The 26,419-nt window shown below is 39.7% G+C and overlaps 1 protein-coding gene across 1 annotated transcript; it reads right to left on the bottom strand.

The window, feature by feature from the left end:
- Window positions 1-473: 473 nt before the first annotated feature.
- On the bottom strand, window positions 474-26,076 carry LOC137025186 (uncharacterized). The gene is made up of 9 exons (XM_067393216.1): window positions 26,055-26,076; window positions 23,433-23,624; window positions 11,042-11,331; window positions 7,781-7,856; window positions 7,538-7,654; window positions 6,869-6,943; window positions 6,641-6,694; window positions 6,414-6,545; window positions 474-1,351 (listed from the first exon to the last, which is right to left on the bottom strand). Exons 1-9 carry the CDS (start codon window positions 26,074-26,076, stop codon window positions 1,071-1,073), a joined length of 1,239 nt encoding a protein of 412 aa, XP_067249317.1. The 3' UTR covers window positions 474-1,070.
- Window positions 26,077-26,419: the final 343 nt, after the last annotated feature.

The raw sequence follows: 26,419 nt of genomic DNA, 5'->3' as shown, positions 1-26,419 counted from the left end.
TTTTCCTTAGTTGTCAGTGATAATCATCAAAATTAAAAGAAATGAACATTTGAAATATATCAGTCTGTGTGTAATGAATGAATATAATATACAAGTTTTACTTTTTGAATGGAATTAGTGAAATAAATCAACTTTTTGATGATATTCTAATTATATGACCAGCACCTGTAAATACTAACAGGGTGGAAGATGACTTCAGGGACAAAGTAATTGAATAAAATTGTTAAAAATAATGAAAAAAAATTTATCTTTAATGTCTATTATCTCTGTTTAAGTGATAAAGAAGACCTAAATATACAATTTAAGCCATTTCTTATAAATATGTGACTCATTTTAGAGAAAATGAGTAAATAAATCATTGAGATAGAAAAGTCACTGTATAACAGGAATGACTCAAAAGTTTGTTCTGCGTTGTGTTGTGTAGCATTGTGGAGACAGACACGGGACAGCAGGAGGCAAATTCACCCAATCTTTTTTACTCCGATACACATACACAAAAAAAAAAGCAAAGCAGCCTCTATAAGTGATTCATCCTTATCATGCTCTATAAAACATATGATGTACACTTGTCACCATGTGCTCATTTACATATATTAGACAAAAATATATATTAAACAGTCCAAAATGACAAAAATAATGACACAGATAAGTAAAATAACATTATACACATAAATTGGAATGAAAATAAAGACATAGAAGCATTCATTACAATAAAGATTAATGAAGATTATCAGGAGTCAGATAATAACTCACCTCTTCCATGGATTTACAATTCTAAGAGGAAGAGGAGGGGACAGAACAGGAAATTATGTTGGCTCATGATGACATCACCAGAATTAAAAGGAGAAAACACTCATATCAATCAGGCATCTATATCAGGTATATGAATATAAACTATTTTGTGTGACTTATAACAATATATGTATTTAAGAGTACACTTTGTATACCCGTTACACACACATTAGTCCTCATTAATACAGGTTCATATGTTAATGGTTCTTCACGATTTTAATCTTAAATCATACAATGAAGGTTCAGAAATATTGGAATCACATTCTGCAAAGCTCCTGTTATCTTAAGGGAAACAGTAGGAAACCACTGAATATGTTGTGGTTATTCTCGTTATCATATAACCTCCTGTTAGACCAAAGTCTCACATAGACAACATCTCCAACCTCCAGCATCAACACAACTCCATTCGAGGGGTTTAACGTTCCCTGAGCTTGATCACCATGTGCCATAACTACCTTCTGTCCATTCTTAAAAATGGCTGCAGTTGCTTGAGTTGGGGCATAACCATATACAGAGACTCTGAACATGTACGCTCCTTTCAGTGGGGCTGTGAAAATACCTAAATCAAATAACAAGAGATACAGAATCAGCTGTTTGCTGTATGATTTCACAACTACCAAACACACTGTGTAATAGTTTTGAAAGATGGCAGATCATTTAATTCTTTTACACACATTACACAACTGCAGAGAGGTCTGAATGGAGCAGAAGGGTTCCCTTTCCAAAGGGAACTCGCTCTGCGTTTACTGCTATGTCACTCATGACAGGTATTCAAATGCCAAAGAATCACACCACTCCAATCCTATTGGCCGGCTACAGCCTATGACGTCATCATAGCGCGAACCGGGAGTATAAAGGGAGCGCCTGAGGAAGCAGTCGACATCTTCTTGTCTTTTGGGACTGTTCTGTCTATGCCATTGTTTTCAACACTGGTAAGGAATTACTCTTTATATGCCTTGCAAACGTTCAGGAGAATGTGTTCATCCGTGTCTCAGGTTTGTGACACTTGATTTACATGTTTCTGCCGTTTTTTCTGTCTGGAGAGGAGCGCGCATAGACGGTGCTTGAGGGCACCGTCTGTGTGTTTGTCTGTTGTTCACTGTGAGTGTCTCCCTATTGGGACGCTCCGTTCTCGTTTGACACTCTTCCTGAGGGAAGAGGTGTCTGCATCTGTGCCTGGTGATTCTGGCCCCATTTGTGCTGAGGCAATAGGCCTCGCAGTTGAACTCATTAGGAAGTTTGAAAGAACTGTATTCTCTCTCGGCTTCCCTGGGACTGACGAGGATGAATGGCTGGATGACGGTGACGTCCGTGTTTGATGTCATCATGTCCGATAGCGAGCGCTCCTCTGGCTGCAGGGGTATGTGGAGCTGCTGTGTTTTTGGGATGCACTTTTCGGCGGGCTGCAGCTGCCATGAGAGCATGTTAAGAAAGGGGCCGCGTGCGGACGACTTGACGAATGGTTCCTTTTTATCCATGAATGTTGCAGCTCCCATAGACTTTTCATTCCTTCCTGATCTCCGCGTTTGAGATTGGAAGGGCATGGAAAAACCCCTAGCTGTTCAGTTTTGGATCTGAGCCAGACAGACGGGAGGAGGAAGAAGTGAGAGTGAGATGGGTGATCAATTGTAAACACTGTTACGTTTGTAATCGATCCCCCAGCTATTTAAAGGGCTGTTTATATCTACCCTCTCCTCTTCTTCTTTCACCTCCTATGTACATATGTGTGTGTGTATATGTGTATTTATATGCATGTATATATATTTTATGTCATGCTCAGATACTTCTTATGGTCAGACTGATGGCTGGGCAAATAGTAATTATTTCTGTCAGCCCGCTTTTTCGGTTTGATGGTGAAAGGATCTTTTAGGCTTAAAAGAACCCTAGATTCTATCATTTTTCTTGTAAAAAAAAAAAAAAGGGAGTATTAGGATCTTCGGTCTTTTAGCCGCAGGAAGGTAAGCTGTGTCTATATTTTATGTTTTTAAAATAAGACCTTGTTTTCCTGTATAGTTTTTCTGAGCATGTAGTTTATCAGGAGGCTGGCCCATCTTGAGCAGAGGCTCTGAGACAGGGCCAGAGGTCCATTATGGCTGCTCAGGCACCTCCTCTTTTCAGAGCGGGGTGCAGAGATGGCTGGACTCAAGGAGGAAGAAGCAGGTTTAAGAAGGTGATCGATCACATACACCAATAGCGTCTGTGATCGATTCCCTCTCGTTGCAGGGGCAACTTTGCATTTGCCCTCGCCCCTTCTTCCTCCGCCTCCTGAGTTTGAATTCTTTCTACTTGCTCAGGTGATTCTTTTACAGTTAGGCTGTCTGCTGGCCTTTTGATAATATTTTTTTCTAAAGGCCGCCTTCTGGCTTCATAGTGAAAGTGCTTTTAGGCTTAAAAGAACTTTTGATTTCATCCTTCTTCATGCATAAAAATAAGGAGGGAAAATCTTCATTCTTCGAGCTGCAGGAAGGTAAACTGGGTCTATATTTTTGTTTATAAAAAGTGTAGATCTTGTTTTTCCTGTATAGCTTTCCTGAGTATGTAGTCAGTAAAGTTAGGTGTTCTTTGGGCAAAATAACTGTAGCATTAGGTTGGCTAATTTTCAAAACATGCAGGCTTTATGGCCGCTATTTTGTAGCCTCCTATGTTAGAGTAGGTTCTCAGCTAATACTTTAGTTTGTTTTGAGTTAGCTCTCGTCACTTCAGTTATTTGTGTGCAGGTCAGCTTTTTCGACACGGTTTGCTTGCAGTGTTTCATTTTCTCCTCATATTTGAGGGATTCAAATGTAGCCCAGTATGTAGCTTTGCTTGGCCCAGTAGGCCTTAGCTAGCGGCTAGGCTAGAGCTAGGTTTAGGTGTTTGTTTATTACATCACCCTTATTATTAATATCCCTGTGAGGTTGTATAGTTCCTAGTTCTTGCCTCCTCCTGAAGGAGTTGCTGGTCGTATGCCCATTTCCCCTTCGATGTGAAAATGTAGGTGCTATAGCTGAAGTTAACAGCTAAGGTTATAAGCTGTTATTAGCTTTCCTGGTGCTGTTTTTCCCAGTTGGTAGGCCCTTGTCTTCAAGAAGATAATGCAGTGCTGCTAGGTCCCACTTTTTAGAACTTTTATCATGCTTATAATGTCTTCACATGAGCTCCTTGAATTATATTCAAGTTTGAGATTACGATGCAAAATATTTTAGCTTTCGTTCTCTAGAGTTCATTACAGATCTCAGATCTGTTTTGTGGAACATTTATCCTGTTTGGATGGCATGTATTACAAAGCATTTGCGTTTGCTTTGGGGTTCTAAGCTTTAGCCCTACATACATATGTGAGCTTACTCTAGTGCTGCCACAGGTTAGCGCCTGTTTCTGTGATAGCAGGCTGTGATTAGCCTCTATCTATGAACGTGGTGTTTTGTTGTACTCCCCGGTTAGGGTGTGTGTTTCACTGAGTGCATCACCTGTTGGACTGCACACTCAGGTTGAGTGTAGAGAGTCTTATTCTGGTTAGAATAGTATGATCTCTGTTAGCTCCCTGTTGATCATGACCACAGCAGCTGTTTTGCATTTGCTGTTAGATTGTTGGCTCTTTATTGTAGCCTCTTTCTTAATACAGCTTTTTTTTTGGGCTTTGTTGGTTTACGATCACGAGTTTGCTCACTTATTTTAGCACTGCCTCACGTTGTTTGAGGTGGTAGGCTTTGTAGGCCTTCCTTAGACCGTGATAGCATATTTATGTGTACTGGGTACATTGCCTGTTGGAATGTGTAGGCTTTATTATTACTGTGTGGTATTGCAGTCATTGTATTTAAATGTTTTATGATTTTTAAGTTGTATGACATTTAAGGTAACTTCAATCATGCCATGTTTACTGTCTATACGTTCGTAGCGGGAAGATTTAAATGCTTGTGTACATCCATACCTGTGCAACATATCAGTATTACAAGAATTTTAATAGTTCTTATTCAAGCCCTGACAGGAGGGGTGTTGCCACCCGGAATTACAACATCTTCATTGGTCCGGTCAACAACTGAGAGGTGTGACGTTGACCAGAGGTTAAAAACCAGCGAACAGTGCCACTCCCTCTCTTCTTCCTTGCTTCTGGACAAATGAACAGGTCTCCTTGCGGCCGGCCTCTCTAGGCCCGGCCCGCAAGGCTGGTCGGGTCCCCGGCCTACAACACTCAGCCATGTGCTCATCACCCAACAGACTGGCAACAACTTCAGATGATAACCTCAAGATTTATCCTCAACTTGCAGATCCGACGCTCCTCAGCCTAAGGGCACCTCGCAAGTATTGTACATTTTAATGCTAAACAGTGATTTAGTATTGATTTGTAAGACTTACCTTTGGTATTGCTAAAAGAAACTGAGTCCTTTCCAGATTGCCTTTGACATTTCATGTAGCTCTAGTAACAGCATCTCTTCGGTTCAACTCTATCATTACTCATTCTGACTTGCGTATGTGTGTGTGACCCTTTGTGTATGTTATGTTACGTGTTTGTTAGTTTAGTTATGTGTTTAGTTAATAAAGACTGTGCACAAGACATGTTTGGTTCTGACTCCGTCTGCTAATGAATTGCCTCTTAAGTGATAGATCCGGACTACGTGCTCTGAGTAGTACAGTACAATAAGAAATATTATTTTTCCATAACTTGGAAATTAACATTTCTTAGAATTAATAAACAATCAACACTGAGCGTTCACTGGACGAACTGGTTAACTGATTGTAATATTACTTTTATATAATATTTGTATATTTTTATATAATATTAATATTTGCATATTCATAATCATAATTAACAATCATAATGAGTTATGAATAATTATTAATATTTCCCCTTTGAGTTAATTTTCGCTACACTACCACTGGCTGATGCCATGTGTTCATGGAGGTGTAAGGCCCCCACCAACTGCGTTGGCTTCTATGTGACTCATCACCATGGATGGGTCGTGATTGGCACTAGCTGACGCCACGTGTTTACGAGTCGTAGGCCTTTTCAGGCCTCCTATGTATCATGCTGGAGCTTGGCTTTGTACTCCTCTTGCTTAGAGAGTAAAAGGTAGGCCTTTGGGGCCTCCTTTGGGAACATTCTGGCATGCACCTTTTTGTGTTTTCTTTGACATTCCTCTCTGAAAACAGTAAAAGGATTTGTGTCGCTGGCTGGCCAGGGCTCCGGCTGACTCATTAACCTCCTTTGTAGTTGGTTTGTTCGGCCTGGAGCTTGATAACACTGCCACGGGCTGATGACACGTGTCTGCTGAGGTTATAGGCCCATGGGGCCTTCTTTAGCGCATGATGGCGTACGCTGTACTCCTCTTGCTTAAAGAGTAAAAGGTTCTTTACCGAGTACACTGCTCGTTGGATTATGTTGGACGGACTGTTTCATGGGCACTCACGGTACTTAATTACTTGGTTGGTCATGCTTCCAGCATGCTATGTTTTCAGTCGAATGGCCTTACGGGCCACCCTGGAATACTACCATATGTGTTAAGTTTCTGTGGAATGTTTAGTTCATTTGTAAGAACTTTAGTTATGTTGTAGGCCTTTTTTCTGGCCTCCATGACTATGTGCCTACAGTATGGTCTGTCTGTACTATAAACTATTACTATAAACTGAGTTTTATTGATAATTACCTGTAATTGGGTTGTAGGCGTTCCCTATGTTTGTGATGACGTTCCTGTAGGTTAGCGTGATTTCAGTGGTAAAAGGACCAGTAAATCCTTCACCAGATTCCATCAGTGCAGCTGAAAAAGCTATTTCTCTGTCTGTTATTGAAAAACATAAGCAATATTGTGATATATTACTGTATTACACTGAGAATGAATACACTGAATTTAACATCATTCAAGCACACTTTCACCTCTATTTTCCTTTCTCAACTCCTCCACTTGACTCAGAGTAAGATTTGAAATTTCTGTGAAGGAATAAAGATTCTGTTAAATGACATTTACACTGATTATTGTAATAGATACCACAATTTACACAGTATACACTAAACTTTATACTAACATTTACACTATACAAGGTATTGCATTGGTGTTTTACTTTGAGGATCATTGATAAAAGAGAGAATGTTTTGGTGAGGTACCTTCATTTTTCTTCTTCATCTCATCCAGGATAAACATCAGTTGCATCTCTAAAGCTCTGTTCTTTTCTTTCTGCTCTGTAACAGTGGTGGTCAGTTCTGTAAGTACTGAACTTAGTAGTGATTTAAGCAGTGATTGGCCGGACTTATTAGAGAATACATAAAAAAAAATCAATATAATATCTGTGACACCCGGTGACTATTTTTGGTACAGCGCCTAAACAAAATATCATGGGAACTTACATTTTTTGTGATACCAACTTAAAATTTCAAACACAAATTGGTTAGATATATGGTTTTGATTTGATAGTAATTTTAGAGTAAAAATAATTTTGTAAAATATATATTTTATATAAAATATTTAGTACAGTAAGTATTTGATTTACTGTAAATTCAAACTTCCATAACTTTTTCATATTTAAATTTTTTGAAGTGTGTTCATTTTAACAATAATCTACTGAGTATCTTCTTTAAAACAAACTTGTGTCTATATTCCAAAGCATTCATGAAGAGCTGAAGAAATATAGATTCACTTTCTTAATCTTTGTTAAACTAGTAGATTAGACAGCTGGTATCACAGTATGAGCAATATGGTGTTATAAATATGCAAATTATTGCATTTCATTTTATTCTGGGACTACACTGTCATGTATGTAGTGTCCATCACATTACCTGTATTTTCTGTTCTTAGTCGCTCCATTTCAGTCTCCAGAGATTTCATTTTTGTTTCCATGCTCTTTATTTTCCCCAGTTCTTCAAGGATGTTTATCTTTGATGAAAGTATATCATCTGCCGATATAGCCCACATATTGAGCATTAAAACCGTTATAAAAATCAACATTGTTGTGCTCTCAGTTTCTAGCGATGTACTGAATCAACTGAATTAACGTTCTCTTATATTTAAAGATAACTTACATAATTGTTTAAACTGTCCAATAGACTTTAGACTGCAAATATGTTTACCACAGTTTACCACTGTGACCTTTGTTCCCTCAGGAAGGAATGAGATGCGTCAAATGAGGACACTATGGGGAATGCCTCTGTGTGACTGCATCTGAAGCACGTATGCACCTAGTCCAATTCTGATTGGTGCCGCATCACCATGTGCCATATGACCACGCACCACAGAAGCTACATAGGGAAGCAGGTACATATTAGAAGCAAGGTCCTACAGGCATTCATGAAGTATGCCAAAAGGACTCAGCAGCTCGTTCCCTTCTCAGCGAACAAAGGTTATAGTCATAACCTGAGATATTCCCTTTCAAGAGAACTTGCGCTTCAAAAGTCTGAAAATCTCTGTATAACTTTAAGGAACATTACCACCAAACAGAGATGGTTCATACTGCAGAACACAAGATCTAAATCCAACTCCTCCCACTTTACATATCCCTAAACCTACCCGTCTCTCCCCCTGGATCTCTGTGTTCTGCAGTGAGGGGCTACTCCAACTGTTCAGGACTGTGTTAGGTAACCATGTGCTGATTAGCATAATTGAAATAGGCTTAAAGGTGCTAAAGAGGATCTTTTCGTCGACTGAGAAACCAAAGACTGTTACTGAGTTTTTGAAATGAGTGTTTACCACCGGCATTCTCTGTGTCGTGTTAGTGGATTCATTATGTCGGACTCACCGCAGGTAACTCATAATCTGCAGTTGTTACTCCTGTCTCCTGACAAAAACATTGCATGCGGCGTCTGTGGAGTGTGGAAAGTTACTGGAGAGCGCAGCCGTGCTCATCTCTCACAAGGAACATCACGGCAGTGATTGACAAGCCAGAGGGCCAATCGTTTACGCGATGATCGCGTAAACGATTGGCTGATGTTTTTAAGGCCCTACCTCATGCACAGAAGATGTATATTAATATTATTCCTTTCAGTGCACCTAATAAATCATCTTTTATCAGTTAGTAAAGACCTTTTCAAGTAATATTGCAAAAATGTATAAAACAAAACATCCTCTTTAGCACCTTTAAAAGTATTTAAAATTGTCATTACTGAAACAGTCAAGACCGAAACATGTGGTGAAGTTTTGGTAGTGACACCATTGTTTTTTGAGTGTTATTTGATTAAATTTAGTTGTTGTTTTTTTTTCTGTGTACAAATGTTCAGAACTGTGTTAGCTAAACATGCTGATTAGCATCTTTGAGCTAGGCTTAAAAGTATTTAAAATTGTCACTACTGAAACATGTCATCATGTATTGTACAGTTATGCAAATCATTAGTATTTTAATGTTTTAGTATGTGAGTTAAAATTCTGTAATGTAATGTGGTTGCTAACAACACATTACTGTCACTACCGAAAATGTGCAGTTACGACCGAAACATGGGATGTTTTGTCAAAAATAAATCTAAATATATAACCTATTCGTAATAGTTAGGTCTCATATATAACATATATAACATTTGTCTCAAACCCATTCATGCTCAGTGATATAGAACAGGTTGCAGACAAATTCCAGCAAGTTATTTATTTGACAAGTGGAGTGGCAAAATGCCATAGAGCTGAAAGCCCGGTCAAGGGACAGTGACTCTTGTGGACTTGTCAACAGAGAGAAGTTTCCTCTCATGTGCACTAAAAGTGAGTGCCTACTTTGGATCCACTTACCTCTGTGAAATGGCTTTTTCACAGATGAAAATAAATCAAAGTACAGGAGCCGCCTCACTGACAGACACCTCAAACTGGCTGTCTCTGGCTATGAGCAAAACTTCAGAGTTCAAACTTCAGACTCACAGACAGTATTCAGTCACGGCCATCACATGTACTTGAGAAACATTACTGCAGCAGCATTGTGAAAAGTGATGGTGCATAAGATTAGACATAGAACTGCACTTAACTGAGATTGTTGTTAGAACTTTGTTAGTACAGTTCATTTATAAAATGTTAATGGTAGTACCTTCAGAAGATTTAATGAATAAGCACTTTAATTGCTGACAATGGCCCTTTTTTCAGTTCAGTGCCACTTCATATCATCTGATCACTGCATATGTTGCAATGATTTTAAACTTTCCATTTGAACATTTCCAGATTTAGATTAAATATGCCACTCTTATTACACTGAAATTACATGAAATCATTATCCAGAAGTTACAACATTTTTTATATTAATTTAAATAGAAATGTTTGTAGTGGAGGCGCTGCTTTTGAACACTTTTCCTGTGGCATGCTGAGTTTTAATGTTTTAACTACAGCGAGGATTGATTGGCACATGATATTTCTGCTTTAAATTGTGTTCTAAATAGAAGAATATCTCATGTTCTGAGAAAATATTTTTGCGCAAAAAATAATCAGTGATGCACACTTACTCCGTCTAAGCAGATGGCTCAGCAACATAGATGGGATAATGACAGACAATGAAGGAATCGCTTGGTGATGAACGGATTGGCTGGTTTGAATAAGTCCGATGACTCAGTGCTGTACACCCTCTGCTGCACACAGGTGCTGATGGTGTCGTGTGCAGAGAGACAGTAGGTTAATGATAACCCCTTTCATGGTCTTCCCAACATTATAAAAAAAAAAAAACATCGTAGCCTACTTGAAGGATAGAATTTGAAGGAAACGGTAAGACATGCATGTTTTATTTTTAAAATGTTTTGTCAGTGATGCAAGTCAGACAATAATTTACACTGCAAAAATTAAGGCCTATTTGTGTATTTTAAAGTAGAACTAAGTAACTTTTTTAACCTTCATAAATAGTTTTCTAAGTCCTTACGATGGTTAATTGACTTGTAGTGGTGTGTTTGAGGCGAGCACTAACCCCCTCTGGCACGTCTACGCCATAAAACAGCACTTGCAAGTTGAGCTGCACCGACCCGAAACCGTTCACGTTCACATGAGAGTGACAAAATGCTTTACGGTAATTCAAAAACAATGTATATATTATGGTGAGCGTTGTAGTTGTTGTAGTCCAGAGCTGCGCTTGGAGTATTTACGACAGTGTGATTCACTGAAGGAACCTGTAGGGGGAGCTTCGCAAATCTTACTGAGTTCCGCTTTAATACTTCTCCGTCAAGGAGATAGATCAATGGAGGACTAAGTCGAGGACTTTATTGGACTGGCACATTTAACATTTTTTGAGGAAGTGTGTCTCTCTCTTTTCGAGGGGGGTCCTGTCTGCCTTGACATGACTATAGAGGTCTCTGAGTTTCCTGTCTAACTTGACATGACCGCAGAGTTAGTACCAGAACTGTCCGTTTGTCCCTACGCAACCGCAGAGGTTGTTCCTGAACTGTGTGCTCCGCCGTGGGGGTCTTCAAACCTGTCTGAACTGCTTTGGTGGTCGTCTGCTCCACCGTGGGGGTCTTCAAACCTGTCTGAACTGCTTTGGTGGTCGTCTGCTCCACCGTGGGGGTCTTCAAGTCTGTTGCCCTGGTCGTCTGTGCAGCCTTCTTTGCCCTGGCCGTCTGCCCTGCCTCAGTCTCCAGGCCGCCTTCCCACCTTCCTATGGACTCTATTTCCCACAATTCCCCACCTAGGAATTAATCACACACTCACACCTGTTTCCCATCAGTGACACTTCATAAGCTGCACTCAGACACACACACGATAGGTGTGTTCGATAGTGATGGGCAGATCGAGGCTTTGTGAAACACTGAAGCAGTTGAAGCAAATGTGCCGTGATGTGTCGAGGCTTTGAAACAATCTGACACCCGTCTCCACGGTGACCCCTAGTGGTCAGAACAGTGTAAATGCAACAAAACTCAGTCCAAACATGCATTAAAAATACCCTTTAAAGGGGTGGTTTAATGCGATTTCACTTTTTTAACTTTAGTTACTGTGTAATGTTGCTGCTTGAGCATAAACAGTATCTGCAAAGTTACAGCACTGAAAGTTCAATGCAAACGGAGATACTGTCTTTTAAAGTTATGTCAGTTTTTTGCCTACAAAAACGGGCAGTTTGGACTACAACGAGCTTCTTCCCGGGTTGGTGACATCATAAACCCTTGCTATTAACATAAACACTGCCCCCGGGAACACGCAACAAAGTGGGCGAGGCCATGTGGCGCAGTATAATGGAAGCTGAAGAGTTGAACGCGAGCTGTGCGCTGCGACGCGTCAAAATATATAGAACCCATTATAATAATAATCTGTGATATTTTCTACAATGGATGCGGCGCTGAAGACAGATTCCAGAATCTACACGAGTTCAATGCTGGATTTGCACAAATGCTTTTACTGAAAGATGAAGCAGTTCCCACTTTAAAAGCAGAAGCTGTTGTTTATCGGCCCCAAACTGTAAGTACGTTTTATTGTTTGTCTTTTAAACGTAATGTTATAGTTCTGTTGCTATTTTTAATGCATCAAGGACATATACAAAGAGCAACTGGTTTCTGCTAGCCAGTTAGCTAAATTCTAGTGCAACAAACACCAACAAACGTCTATGTTCATAGACAAACAGTTGTTCATGCTATAAATTAAACGCTACTTTTACAAAAATGCTACTACTCAGTCATGTATTCGGCTACAATAAAGCTTTAATCAGGATAAAACTGTATATTGAAAGCTAACAAACAGCAGTGACAGCATCTAAACACTTTGACACAAATACTAAATGAAATACCATTCATAAACTTCCCTTAAAAGACGCGATTGCAGAGGTTCTGCTTTTTCCTCTTCATCTGGGTCTGATTCGGCTCAATTTGATACAGCAATATAGGCGATATTATTTACATTTCCAGCTTAGCGCGTAACAACGGATGGTAAGGAGTGTGGCATTTCTGGACACTTCAGCGAATCATTAACCCTTGTGCATTGTTCAAATTCACTACCCTTTCGTTATGTTCGTGGATGAAAACATCCACTAAATTAAACTGCTGTAAAAATGTATCAGATAAATATTTTTTCAAAATTTTTTTGCACAAACCAAAGTTAATCAACCTCAGTCCTGATCAAAACTACTAAATGTTTTAAAAAAAATCCAGGATTTTTACTCTTTAATTGCCAAATTCCTAAATGATGTCACTGACTTTGGGAAAAAAACACACAAAATGACTTATTTTCAATATAAAAAATAATTGTGGACTGGATTTTTTTTTACCTTTTATCACAGTCTTGGACATGTCAAAGATTAGTACTAACATTGGTTTTGATGCATTGTTAGTTTTTGTGCAGCATCAGATTTGAATTTTTTCTCCCTCATTTGTTGTTCGTGGCTGTTTTTGCCCCATTGACTTCCATTATAACCACATTTTTTGATTGCAAAGCCGTGACACCATATAATCATGCATTCTTGATTGTTTGTGGTTTTCCCTGTTGGCAAGAGGTAAAATTTGTAATTTTTACTGTTGATCACCACGTGGCACCATTAACCCTTTAGATAGGCCTGTGCAAAAAAAAGCTTAGTTTCTGGCTTTTATATGGAGTTATATGGAGTAAAACAGTATATTATAGTGTGTGTGTGTGTGTGTGTGTGTGTGTGTGTGTGTGTGTGTGTCTGAGAGAGAGTAAGACCTTTGCGCACTTACTTTGATGTGTCTGAGAAAATCAAAACATGTACCTCAGCTCTCAGAACTACATGGAGTAAACAAAAACAAAGTAAGTGTATTTATGCACCTGCTGCCTTTTGATGTTGAGAAGTACAGACGGCCTATGCGTGAAATGCTTGTCTTTTTGTGATGGTAAAGCCAGTTTAAAACCTTAAAATCCTTCAGTGATACACTTTTCCATTTTTTTTCTGTAAAAAATTTTTTGTCCTGTGCACCACTTGCATGTTCCCCGCCGGAGTGAAGAGGGGAACATGCAAGTGGTGCACAGGACAAAAAAAAGAACAGTCAGCACTTGCATCTGTTGTGGTGGACACATTTGCAAAGAGCACCAAGTGACATGCTGCAAGTCCTGCTGGAAAGACTGAACACACACACACTCTAAATAGTTAGTTTAATTGTTTAGTTCTCCATCCATCCTCAACTCTTGCACCATTGTTCAGTTTATTTGAAGTTGTTGTTGCATTTTGGCTCGTAATAAATTGTTCATAAATCTGATCCAGAGTAGATTTTTTACAGAAAAAAATGGAAAAGTGTATCACTGAAGGATTTTAAGGTTTTAAACTGGCTTTACCATCACAAAAAGACAAGCATTTCACGCATAGGCCGTCTGTACTTCTCACCATCAAAAGGCAGCAGGTGCATAAATACACTTACTTTGTTTTTGTTTACTCCATGTAGTTCTGAGAGCTGAGGTACATGTTTTGATTTTCTCAGACACATCAAGGTAAGTGTGCAAAGGTCTTACTCTCTCTCAGACACACACACACACACACACACACACACACACTATAATATACTGTTTTACTCCATATAACTCCATATAAAAGCCAGAAACTAAGCTTTTTTTTGCACAGGCCTATCTAAAGGGTTAATGGTGCCACGTGGTGATCAACAGTAAAAATTACAAATTTTACCTCTTGCCAACAGGGAAAACCACAAACAATCAAGAATGCATGATTATATGGTGTCACGGCTTTGCAATCAAAAAATGTGGTTATAATGGAAGTTAATCGGGTCAAAAACAGCCACGAACAACAAATGAGGGAGAAAAAATTCAAATCTGATGCTGCACAAAAACTAACAATGCATCAAAACCAATGTTAGTACTAATCTTTGACATGTCCAAGACTGTGATAAAAGGTAAAAAAAAATCCAGTCCACAATTATTTTTTATATTGAAAATAAGTCATTTTGTGTGTTTTTTTCCCAAAGTCAGTGACATCATTTAGGAATTTGGCAATTAAAGAGTAAAAATCCTGGATTTTTTTTAAACATTTAGTAGTTTTGATCAGGACTGAGGTTGATTAACAGATTTGTGCAAAAAAATTTTGAAAAAATATTTATCTGATACATTTTTACAGCAGTTTAATTTAGTGGATGTTTTCATCCACGAACATAACGAAAGGGTAGTGAATTTGCCCACAGTGTACTGTTTTTTGAAAATTTTCAAAGCATTTTCCCAAAATATGTGTAAAAATAAGATTTGTCACCAAAAATCATTCCATTTGCTGAAACACAGAGAAAGTTGTGGCCAAATTAATACTCAAAATCACCCCATAGTGGATGAAAACATCCCCAACAACACTGGGCCAGTTACCAACCTGCTGACCAATCTGAGCACACTGCGTATTTTGGAGGGAGCGGCTTCATAGAAGCAGGAAGTCAAACGAGCCCTTCATATGAAAGTGGAAACAGAGGTGTAGAATAAAGATAAAATATATGAAAAATACAGCGTTTTCAAAAAAACGAAGCATTAAGACAAGTTAAACTGTGCCCCCAAAACACAATCAAGCCTAGAAAAAAAACACTGAACCACCCCTTTAACAAATGTATTGCAAAAGTTTTATTGAAAGTAAAATAAATCAAATGCAATTAACTAATCATCTAATAAGATTAAATATAGAGTGTCTGTATAATGTGTTCTTTTATCAATTTTCAAGGCTTGTTTCTCTGTTCCATGTCTCAAGCTAAACAGGCCAATAAGAGATTAATAACTGCCATTATTAATTTTAATTATTCTAATGTCTAATGAAAACATCTAATCAAAGCGTTCACCGCGCTCACCCAGCTGATGAGGTGCAATAACCTATATTTCAATTAAGAATACAAAGGAGGTATGCGCTCTAAAAGAGACTTTAATAGAAGCTCCCAGGAGATTTATCTGGTGAACCATTGAAACTTAAAACTGTTTTGAAATGTTTCGAAACAGTGATGACGTAATGAAGCCTTGTTTACTTAAATCACGTGACTTTGGCAGTTTGATACATGCTCCAAATCTCTGATTCGAAACAAAAGATTCATGAACCTTTAGAGTTTCACGAAACAGTGTTTTAAAATCGGCCATTACAAGTGTTCGAGCTCATGCAGCGCCGCACAGACCGATCGACGGTTGACTTGAAGCAGTGCATGCCGGTAAGAAATTTTGTCTGACTTGAGACAGCGCAGTTGGCATTTAAATAATATATGCTTATGTTTAACTTTATTCTTGTAAAAACGGAAGCTGTAAGCAGTACATAAAGTATTGAAAATGTCTCTGAAACATCAGTGTATTAGTCAAATATTGCATTTATTTCACCTTAGCTGTGTAGTGATCAGCAGGAAGACATGAGGGAAGATTCTCCATTTTTATTATCAAGAACTCTATATACTTCATGAGTGTTGTTTGTGTACATGCAAACTATACAAACCTGCCTACCAAGGTATACATTAATGCATGGGAAAAAGGTCAATATAACTCAATGATGTTTGGTCTTTATGTTTTCAGCACAATGCCTAGGGTAATCTGAAATTGGTTTGGAAAGTGAATTATGCATAGGAAAAACCTTAAAGACATTGTTCTAAACATGAACTTTAAGCTATGTAAATGAACCTCATGCAAGAGGGAGGCCATCCAGTGGCCACCTCTGACAGCATCAGCCAATCAAAACAGTGCATCTGAAAGTTGCAAATTTGCATTTCCCTCCCTCTCAGGACAGGTTAAAAGACTTGTTTCTGGGACAGATAATGGTTCCAGTTGGGTTGCTGCAGTTCCCGTTCTGGTTCCAGGCTCCAGTTCCTGTTCCAGTCCCGGTTCAAGGTTCTGGTCCCAAGATGTGCTAAGCTAAGTCCAACTCTACAGAGTTGTGAAGTTGCTCTCTCAAGACTCTTTAGCTCTAAAGAGAGAAACAAGGAAGTTCTGCAAGAAGTGAATTTGGAGAGTTTGAAAACTGCAACAGAGACAACGACTACAAGCTTAGCCCCCCCATCTTCAAGAAATCTTCTGTACCAACTTCAATCCTCTCATCAGAGATCCTCCAGATCTGCGTGTTCCAGATCTGCACTGACTTCAGAATCTAAAGATCCTTCCGTCTGCGTGTTCCAGAGAATAAGGATCATCTGCACAGACATCAGAACCTTCAAGGTTTCTTCAAGGCTTCTTCTTCTGCGTGTTTCCAGGGCCCTCATTTATCAATGGTGCATACGGACAGATTTGTGCGTATTGAGTGCGTATGAACAGTTTCACGCAAAGTGTGGGATTCACCAACTTGTACTTAAACGTAGAAATGTGTGTAAATATAAGCACACCTCTGAGCATGCTTACGCAGATAATCTAGTGGTAGAATAGTGACACTACACACAAAAATAATTTTCACAGTAAAATCAGTCACAGTATGTATTAAGCAATCAACATGTCCTGTGTTTCCTTTATTTATAAAACACTCAATTTATCAATTGTCTAGTTTTACACACAGTGCGTAATTGGTGTCACTGTAAAAAAAAAAAATATATGGTTAAGTAAATAATACAGAAAAACAAAAACAAAACAAATACAAGTTATTTAGTAGTACTCAATTTAAGCTTGTAGAAATTACAGTGGAAACATCAACATTATAAAATTAAGTTAAACTACTCAACTTTTCTGATACTGGTGTTCCCATCATGCACTGGGCCTTGAATAATTAATGAGGTCAATTTTTTGCTGTTTTCCAGCTGTTTTTACACTGTTTTATCATTGCTTTTGTAGTTAGGTTTAGTAACTTAACATTTTGTGACATTTGGAGCTCATTTTCTACTCAAAATGCCACAATCACACTCAAAAATGTTCCATCGAATGTTACCGTCAGTGTGTGTTGTGTACCAAGTATTGAGGTCTCTGTGTTCAACAATAGCATTACTTTTAATGTGTAGATATGATGTCTACACAATATCTTTCGTATTATCTGCTTAGATGTTTCTAAGTAAAAGCATACACATCAACAGCATGGTTTCATTCAGTGTTATATTGTTTTGTGTAAAATGTATTGCAAGAGAGTTTTAAACTAAATAGAAATTACTCAACTTTTTACTGATAAAGTTACTTATAATTTTACTTATCTTAGCTAAGTAGAATAACTTAAACCCATATTTGAAATTTACTTAAGTAGTTTGTGTGCAAAAACTTAAGTAAAAATTAAGTAAACTTTATTTTATCTTGCATTATTGGAAGACTTTGCAAACAATGCGCTCCAGAGAGCACGTTTTCCAAGATCATGCTGATCTGCTCTGTTTGCCATTATTGCGGTGTGGAAAAAACACAATCACGTGACTTTTAAAGGGAAGTTTTGTCACCATATATGGTTCATTGGAGGTGTTTCCGAATGCTAATGACCTTGAACGTGAACGAACTGTGTGCGCACGTTTGATAAATGCGGATTTTCTTGTACTTTGGCACATTCTAAATTTCATTCGTTGGACAAAATATAGAACCTTTTCTATGCACTGTTGATAAATGAGGGCCCAGGAAAAGACCTTCTCTGTGCTCCAGGAGTTCAACGTTCACAAGTACTTCGTGTTCAAGTCTGTGAAACGGAAACTCCTTTCTTCCCACTGCAATCAACAAGTGGAAGACGTCACGTATACATTTTTATATATATATTAGTGGTGGGCATAGATTAATTTTTTAATCTAGATTAATCTCACTGTAATCTTGGAATTAATCTAGATTAAAATGGCTCATTTGAATTCTGCCGAAGGTGCTTCTCAAATAATGACTAAAGGTAAGCCATGTGGCGCATTAGACCAGGGGCATTCTCCTGCTTCCAAAATGCATCACAAACTGCTTGAGAAAGCTGTTCTACTATGATAATTGGTGATGAAAATAAATTATGTATAATAAGATGTACTTGTGTTTACTGTTTATTCAGTTAAACATTAATTTTGAACTGTAGGCCTACATAAGAGGTTGTGATGAACTGTTTACAGTCAGTAGAGTAACAGCTTTACCTTAGTCTTAATGAGGTTTCCATTTGGAGGCTTCTTAAAAATAAATTTTCCCTGAAGCAAACCCACGGCTTCATAGCTGCATCCATGTTAGCACGTCACGTTTGATGTGGTAATTTCACAGTAGGCATACACACAGGTTCGATATCGCCCCCTACAGTGCAATTGACCCTTCGCTGGGAGTTTGATTGACCAGTGATCTAACCAATCAGAATGCCGAATCCGCCATTTTGTCCGTCAAAGCAGTCAGGAGTTAGAAGATTAACCTCGGTGGAGTTAAACTTGAAAAATTGTGTATTGACTAGTGATGGGTCGTTCGCGAACGAGCCGACTCTAAGAGTCGGCTCTTTTATGTGAACGTTGGGAGCCGGCTCACATATCTGAAGAGCCGACTCTATTTTTCAAAATATAGCCTATAGAAATTAAATCATTATGTAATGAATGGTTTTAATTTTATTTAAAACAATAGACTAATAATTCAAAGAACAACACAAAAAATTATAATTAGGCTATATAAGCACACACACTCTTTCGTTTCGACTGTCTGATCAGCCTCACGGTCTGTAGTCGAAACTCGGAGGAGAGGAAAAACAGCATTTCTGAATGCAAATCTCTCATAAAATAAAAATATGGCCAGCAGTGTGTGTGTGTGTGTGTGTGTGTGTGTGTGTTCATTATGAATAATATATCCTAACTAGTGAGAGCTCATATGGCAATAAAAAAAGAGAAAAAGAGGGACCAGTTTAATCCTTTCAGTTATTTATTTTTCTTTAATATTTAATATGGGTTCTATTATGTTGTTCAGATTTTATTTGTTTTGAATGTTGGTTCTATACATTAAAAAGTTGTAATTTAAATACAAATGTTTAATAGTATTTTTTTTTTTTTATAACAAATCAATTCATTTTTAAATAAATTGTGAGACATTGTGAGTATGAGTTCATTTAATAATTTAATTAGAACTGTTTTCACACCTATCATAATCAAAGTCATAGTTAAAACATGTATTATTTAAAGAGCCGTTTGTGAGCCAAAAGAGACGGCTCTTTTCAGGGAGCTGAGTCAAACGAGCCGTCTCACAAAAAAGAGCCGGAATGCCCATCACTAGTATTGACATCATTCTGCGTTTAAAACAACATTCATTCTCATGTTCATTCATGTTTATTAGACGCTATAAATGGACTCGTAGTAAGAGATTATCGGTTTACGAGCCTCTTGAGCTGAGGCGCTACAGCAATCTGTCACGACCATGGTAACGGCACATTAAAGAGCAACAAAATGTTTTTTATTGTTTGAATTTCTTAAAAAAACTACACAGTTTTAAAGCTAAGACTTTGTTTAATATCATAAGTAACCTGCTCTGTCTTGTCTGTCTACATGTTGTCAGTGTCCTCAATGTATTTGTACATGATAAAATTGAATGCATACATCAATAAAAATGGTGTGTAAAATACGAAATAGTATTTTTAATGTCTATTATCTCTGTTTAAAGGTGCCCTAGAAACCCTTTTCAAAAGATGTAATATAAGTCTAAGGTGTCCCTTGAACGTGTCTGTGAAGTTTCAGCTCAAAATGCCCCATACATTTTTTTTTTTTATTAATTTTTTTAACTGCCTATTTTGAGCCATTATTATTTATGCACCTATTAAGTGTGCGGCCCCTTTAAATCTCCCACTCCCCCACCCCCACGAGCTCCCAACTGCCTTAACACTAGAAGTCCCAGAGAGCAGCCATTTGGCTTTTCTACCTATAAAACCCGCAGGACAGCCGATGGGCTGGAAGTCTTTAGGCTAATATCCTTAATCAGCTGTGAACAGTTGCTTTTGTTATGTAAACAATGTGGGGCCATGCTGAGCCACTTCAAGGAAACTTGTGTTTCACTTTGCCATCTTAGGGAGAAATCAACACACATGTTTTTTTTCCTTTGTTGCTGAGATCTATTGATAAAAATAGTACAAAATAAAATAAAGAAACCAACCATTTGTACACATATTTACAAATAATATTAAAAAGTGAGTGAGTACATTCCAGCAATCACTCACAATCCTGGCACTGCCTGGCAATATATTATAAATACATTTTGTATATATTCATTATATATTAATCTTATATTTGAAATACATCATAAGTCCATTTTTAAAAGTGTTTGAAAGATGGGTTCAAGTGTACTACAAGTGGTAACTAAATACATTTTTCTATACAGATAGTATGTTAAAAGCACATTTTAGTTCAAATTCATGGTGTCTCAAAATAGCACAGTTGAGTACACTTAGATGTTCTTAAGATTATCTTAAGAAGTACTAAAGAAGAGCTTTTAGTATATTAAGTACAAAATAAGTGCACGGAAATAGAGCACTGTACATTATGGAAGTGTAAAAGTGTACTAAAATAAAGTGTATTTTACTGCACTTTTTTTTTCACCTGGGTAGACACTCCAACACTTTCCGTTTGCATTAAGATTATTTTTATTACCACACTGGCACTTAATTTAGATCCCCCCAGGAAACAAGACTAAATATCATATATAATGTTCTCCTATAGAAAATCCATCTTGATTTAAGATTTTTTTTTTTTAATTTACTTGAAATAGGATAAAAAATACTTAGTATGAAAAGCATTTTTGCAGTGTGAATAAGTGAGTTAACTTTTTAAACATCACTTGCACTCCCTCATTTCAGGGTTAACATACTCAGAGTTTTCACTTAACCTCCTTTCTGAAACCGGCCCATGGTCAATCAAGTTCTCTGCTTTTAGCAGCCCTCCCTCCCCCACACATACAAACAAGCCACCAGCAACCATTCACACACACACACACACCCAACCCCCCTGCAGATTGCTCAGGTAATGACCATATTTACACATGAATTGATGCTAATGATAGCCAAAAGACTAGCCAGTTAGCATGCACTTGGCTAAAGGAGGGTTACAAATCTCTGGGACTTCTAGTGTTAAACAGCAAACACAAAGTTCACACAGCTAATATAACCCTCAAAATGGATCTTTACAAAGTGTTCATCATGCATACATTAATTCCTGTGAGTATTGTATTTATTTGGATGTTTGCATTTGATTCTGAATGAGTTTAAGGCTATGCTCCATGGCTAACGGCTAATGCTACACTTTTGGAGAGATTTATAAAGAGTGAAAATGTGTTTATGAATTATACAGACTGCAAGTGTTTAAAAATGAAAATAACGACAGTCTTGTCTCTGAATACAGTAAGAAACGATGGTAACTTTAACCACATTTAACAGTACATTAGCAACAAAATTTTTAGAAAGACAGTTTACAAATATCACTAAAAATATCATGATATCATGGATCATGTCAGTTATTATCGCTCCATCTGCCATTTTTTGCTATTGTTCTTGCTTGCTTACCTAGTCTGTTGCTTATCTAGCTGTGCACATCCTGACGTTAATACTGGCTGTTCTTGTCTAATGCCTTAAACATGAGCTGGCATTATGCAAATATTGGGGGCGTACATATTAATGATCCCGACTGTTGCGTATTGAGATTCGCCTGTTCTTCGGAGGTCTTTTAAACAAATGAGATTTATATAAGAGGGAGGAAACAATGGTGTTTGAGACTCACTGTATGTCATTTCCATGTACTGAACTCTTGTTATTCAACTATGCCAAGATAAATTCAATTTTTCATTCGATGGCACCTTTAAGTGATAAAGAAGACCTAAATATAAAATTTAAGCCATTTCTTATAAATATGTGACTCATTTTAGAGAAAATATAAGTAAATAAATCACTGAGACAGAAAAGTCACTGTATAACAGGAATGACCCAAATACTTGTTCTGCGTTGTGTTGTGTAGCATTGTGGAGACAGACACAGGACAGCAGGAGGCAATTTCACTCGATCTTTTTACTCTGATACACAAAAAACAGGAAAGCAGCCTCTATAAATGACTCGCCCTTATCATGCTCTATAAAACATATGATGTACACTTGTCACCATGTGATCACCATGTGCTCATTTACATATATTACACAAAAATATCAAAATCAAACAGTGCAAAATGAAAAAAAAAATGACACAGATAAGTATAATAACATTATACACATAGATTGGAGTAAAAATAAAGACATAAAAGCATTAATTACAATAAAGATTAATGAAGATTATCAGGAGTCAGATAATAACTCACCTCTTCCATGGATTTACAATGCCAAGAGGAAGAGGAGGGGACAGAACAGGAAATTATGTTGGCTCATGATGACATCACCAGAATTAAATGGAGAAAACACTCATATCAATCAGGCATCTATAGCAGGTATATGAAAATAAGCTATTTGTTAGATTTTACTGTATTTGGCTGAGCAGTCTTTTGGGGTAGCTCGCCAATGTATTAGACTAGATTACAAACAATAGAAAACAGTTAGGACCTCCCACAGGAGATCGACCTACCCTGCAATCTACTCTGAGCAATGCTGTTTCTTTGTCATTCACACCCATCAGTTTCTGTGGGCCATACGTCTGTATGGGCCATTTGGTTCACACCTTTACAAACACAGACAGTTGATTGCATCTGAGGCACAGTCACAATGTAAATGTATCTAACTAAAGAAAATGAAATTTTGTGTGAATTCTAACAACATATGTATTTTACAGTACACTTTGTATACCTGTTACACACACATTATTCCTCATTAATACAGGTTCATATGTTAATGATTCTTCATGATTTTCATCTGAAATCATATGCTGAAGGTTCAGAAATATTGGAATCATTCTTCAAAGCTCCTGTCATCTTAAGGGAAACAGTAGATAACCACTGAAAGTGTTGTGATTATTCTCGTTATCATATATCCTCCTGCCAGACCCAAGTCTCACACTGACAACATCTCCAACCTCCAGGATCAACACAACTCCATTTGAGGAGTTTAACCGATCCTGAGCCTGAACATCATAAGCTACAACCACATGCTCTCCATTCTTATAAATGGCTACACCTGATATAGATGGGCCAATACCAAATACAAAGACTCTGAACATGTACGCTCCTTTCAGTGGGGCTGTGAAAATACCTAAATCAAATAACAAGAGATACAGAATCAGCTGTTTCCTGTATGATTGATTCATTACCAAATACACTGTAATAGTTTTGAAAGATGGCAGATCATTTAATTCTCTTAGGGTGCTTTCACATTAGCATTTATGGTGCACACCCGGGTTCGATTGACGTCAGAGTTCGGTACGTTTGGATGATGTGAACACGGTCTTCTGAACTCGGGTGCGCACCCGCGAACCGTACCCGAGTCCGCTTAAAAAGGGTGGTCTGGGGTGCGGTTCAAGTGAACTCCGGTACGGTTCGCTTCTGATATGAATGCAAACTTACCAAATTGCGGAAGTGAACCGCTATTAATGCTGTATTATTTGATGATAATGTGTGTTTGTGTGTGTGTTTCACTCACTTTCCCGACGAGCGTGACTGACGTGCTGCAAACAGAGAGCTGTAGCGTAGCTTTTCTCATTTCTGCTTGCCTTCAACATTCTACATTCGCGGCAGATAGACGCAAGAGACGTTATGAACAAAACCAACGGTTCAAATACAAAAAGTGAGGAGAACAACTTTATGCTTTTTGCCGCCTTCTCCTGCGCCATCGTTACTAAGCAACGTAAACAGCTGCTGGCTTGATGACGCAAACGAACCGCGGGTCGGACCCAAATAATATAATGTGAACACAGTCCAGTGAGGGCAGGGGGAGGGGGAGCAACCGAACTCGGGTTCGGTCCAGGCAATCGAACCAAGTGTGAAAGCACCCTTATACACATTACACAACTGCAGAGAGGTCTGAATGGAGCAGAAGGTTCCCTTTCAGTCGGTCACGTTCGACGTACGTCAGTAGTGACCGACGAATTGGGATATCGCTTAGAGAGCCCTATCATCTTCGTGTAAACTAAAACAAGCCAATGGAATTGGCGTGCGATATTTGCATAATGCGCACCGCCCCCGTCAGGTGTATATAAATAGGAAGCAGATGCAATCGCACTCTGTCTTTCGCTTCGGAGCCATTCACTGGTGTCCTATTTAGAAGACTCCTTTCTTCGTGTGTTCTTTTTACTAAAACACTGCCTCAGAAGAGGGTCTGCAGCGAGCTTTGGTGCTGGTGAAGAGGGCACGTGCAGCGAGGTCGCGAGTGTCTGAGGAGCCGAGCTATAAGCTCTAAACTGCTGTTTTCACAGCAACACAAAAAAAGAGTGTGTGTGAGGCAGCGATTTGGGCCGGTTCCTCGGTGTGTCAGGGAGTGGTGTACCTGACACATCGCGTCGCTCCCTGGGTGCTTCAGCACGAGTGAGTTGACTTCCCCTTCTAAAAGAGCTTTACAGACGAACCCTGACAGTATGTCATTTCGTCTGTGCGTTACTGGGTGCGGTCGTTCCCTGTTCCCTGCTGATGGGCACAATCGCTGCATCTCGTGTTTGGGCGTTCAGCACGCTGAAGCAGCGTTTGTGGATGGTTCATGTTCCCATTGCGGGAACATGACCATCGCGGTGCTGAGGTCGAGGCTCTCCTTCCTGAAGTCTCAGGAAGCGGGAGTCCCCTCTCCTATGCCGCGTACGACCGTTTTTTCCGGCCCCGGGAACCGGAATGACGGTACGGCGCTGTATAGGGAGGGCGACCTGAGGATAACGGTCAGGGCTCCCCCGTCGAGCGGAAACGCTCCGCGGGCCCCTGCCCCCTCATCAGCACCGCAACCCATCCTGCCGCCGTTGGTTTCCGCTGGGCCCTCTTCGGACTGTCCAGCCGTTACCTTTGGTGCGCCGGCGGAGGATCAGATGTCGATCGCTGCGTCGGAAGGCGAGTTTGAGTGTTCGGGGGAGGAAGATCCGGACGCGCTGCCGCCCTCCGGGACAGCAGAATCGGATCCCGAACTCTCGGCTGTGCTCTCCCGGGCCGCCTTGTGTGTCGGGCTCGAGTGGAACCCTCCACCCTGTCCCGGCCCATCGCGGCTGGATGATTGGTATTTGGGGGCGGGTCGCGCTGGTCAGCCCCAGCGTCCCGCCCCAATGCCTTTCTTCCCGAAGGTGCACGATGAGATGACCAGGTCTTGGCAGACACCGTATAGTGTTCGTTCGAGGCCTGGCCCCCCGTCCGCCTTCACCTCCCTGGACGGCGGGGCAGCCAGGGGGTACGCGAGGATCCCGCCAGTCGAGCGGTCTGTTGCGATGCAACTGTGTCCAACGGCCGCTGGCTGGCGTGGTGAGCCGCGTCTCCCGTCCCGGGCCTGTAAATTCTCAGCCGGTCTGACTGAGAAAGCTTACAGTTCCTGTGGGCAGGCTGCCTCTGCCCTGCATGCGATGGCGCTTTTGCAGGTCTACCAGGCAAAAGCGCTGTCGGAAATGCCCCAGGAAGGTCCTGACCAACAGCTGCTGGGGGAGCTGCGCGCTGCCACCGACCTCGCCCTCCGGGCGACGAAGGTGACAGCACGCGCTGTTGGTCATGCGATGTCTACCTTGGTAGTCCAGCAACGCCATCTCTGGCTGACCCTGGCGGACATGCGGGATGCCGACAAGCAGAGGTTCCTAAATTCCCCCGTGTCCCCGGTCGGCCTATTCGGCGACGCGGTGGAGAGCTTCGCCCATCAGTTCTCCGCTGCACAGAAGCAGGCTGAGGCTATCAGTCACGTCATGCCACGGCGGTCCGCTGCTGCCTCCACCCAGCCGCCCGTGGCTCAGCCTCAGCCCGCTCGTCGCCGAGGGCGCCCGCCTGCGTCGTCCTCCGCCCCTGCTAAGACGGCAAAGCAGCAGCCTACACCAGCCAGACAGCAGGGTGCCGGTCGCGGGCGTGGTGCCCAGCCCGTCTCCGCTAAGCCCGGTG

Source organism: Chanodichthys erythropterus, chromosome 8 (assembly GCF_024489055.1).
Source record: "Chanodichthys erythropterus isolate Z2021 chromosome 8, ASM2448905v1, whole genome shotgun sequence".
Classification (NCBI taxonomy): domain Eukaryota; kingdom Metazoa; phylum Chordata; class Actinopteri; order Cypriniformes; family Xenocyprididae; genus Chanodichthys; species Chanodichthys erythropterus.
The sequence above is the reverse complement of the archived record's forward strand: the minus strand, read 5'-3'. Positions and strand labels throughout refer to the sequence as shown.

Coding starts and splice junctions, on each gene's coding strand:
- LOC137025186 (XM_067393216.1), bottom strand. CDS start 26,076: ATGGCGTTGCTGGACTACCAAG. Junction 7,857..11,041: donor GGGACAAACGGACAGTTCTG/GTACTAACTCTG, acceptor TTCCTTCCTGAG/GGAACAAAGGTCACAGTGGT. Junction 6,944..7,537: donor ACTAAGAACAGAAAATACAG/GTAATGTGATGG, acceptor CCACTGTTACAG/AGCAGAAAGAAAAGAACAGA.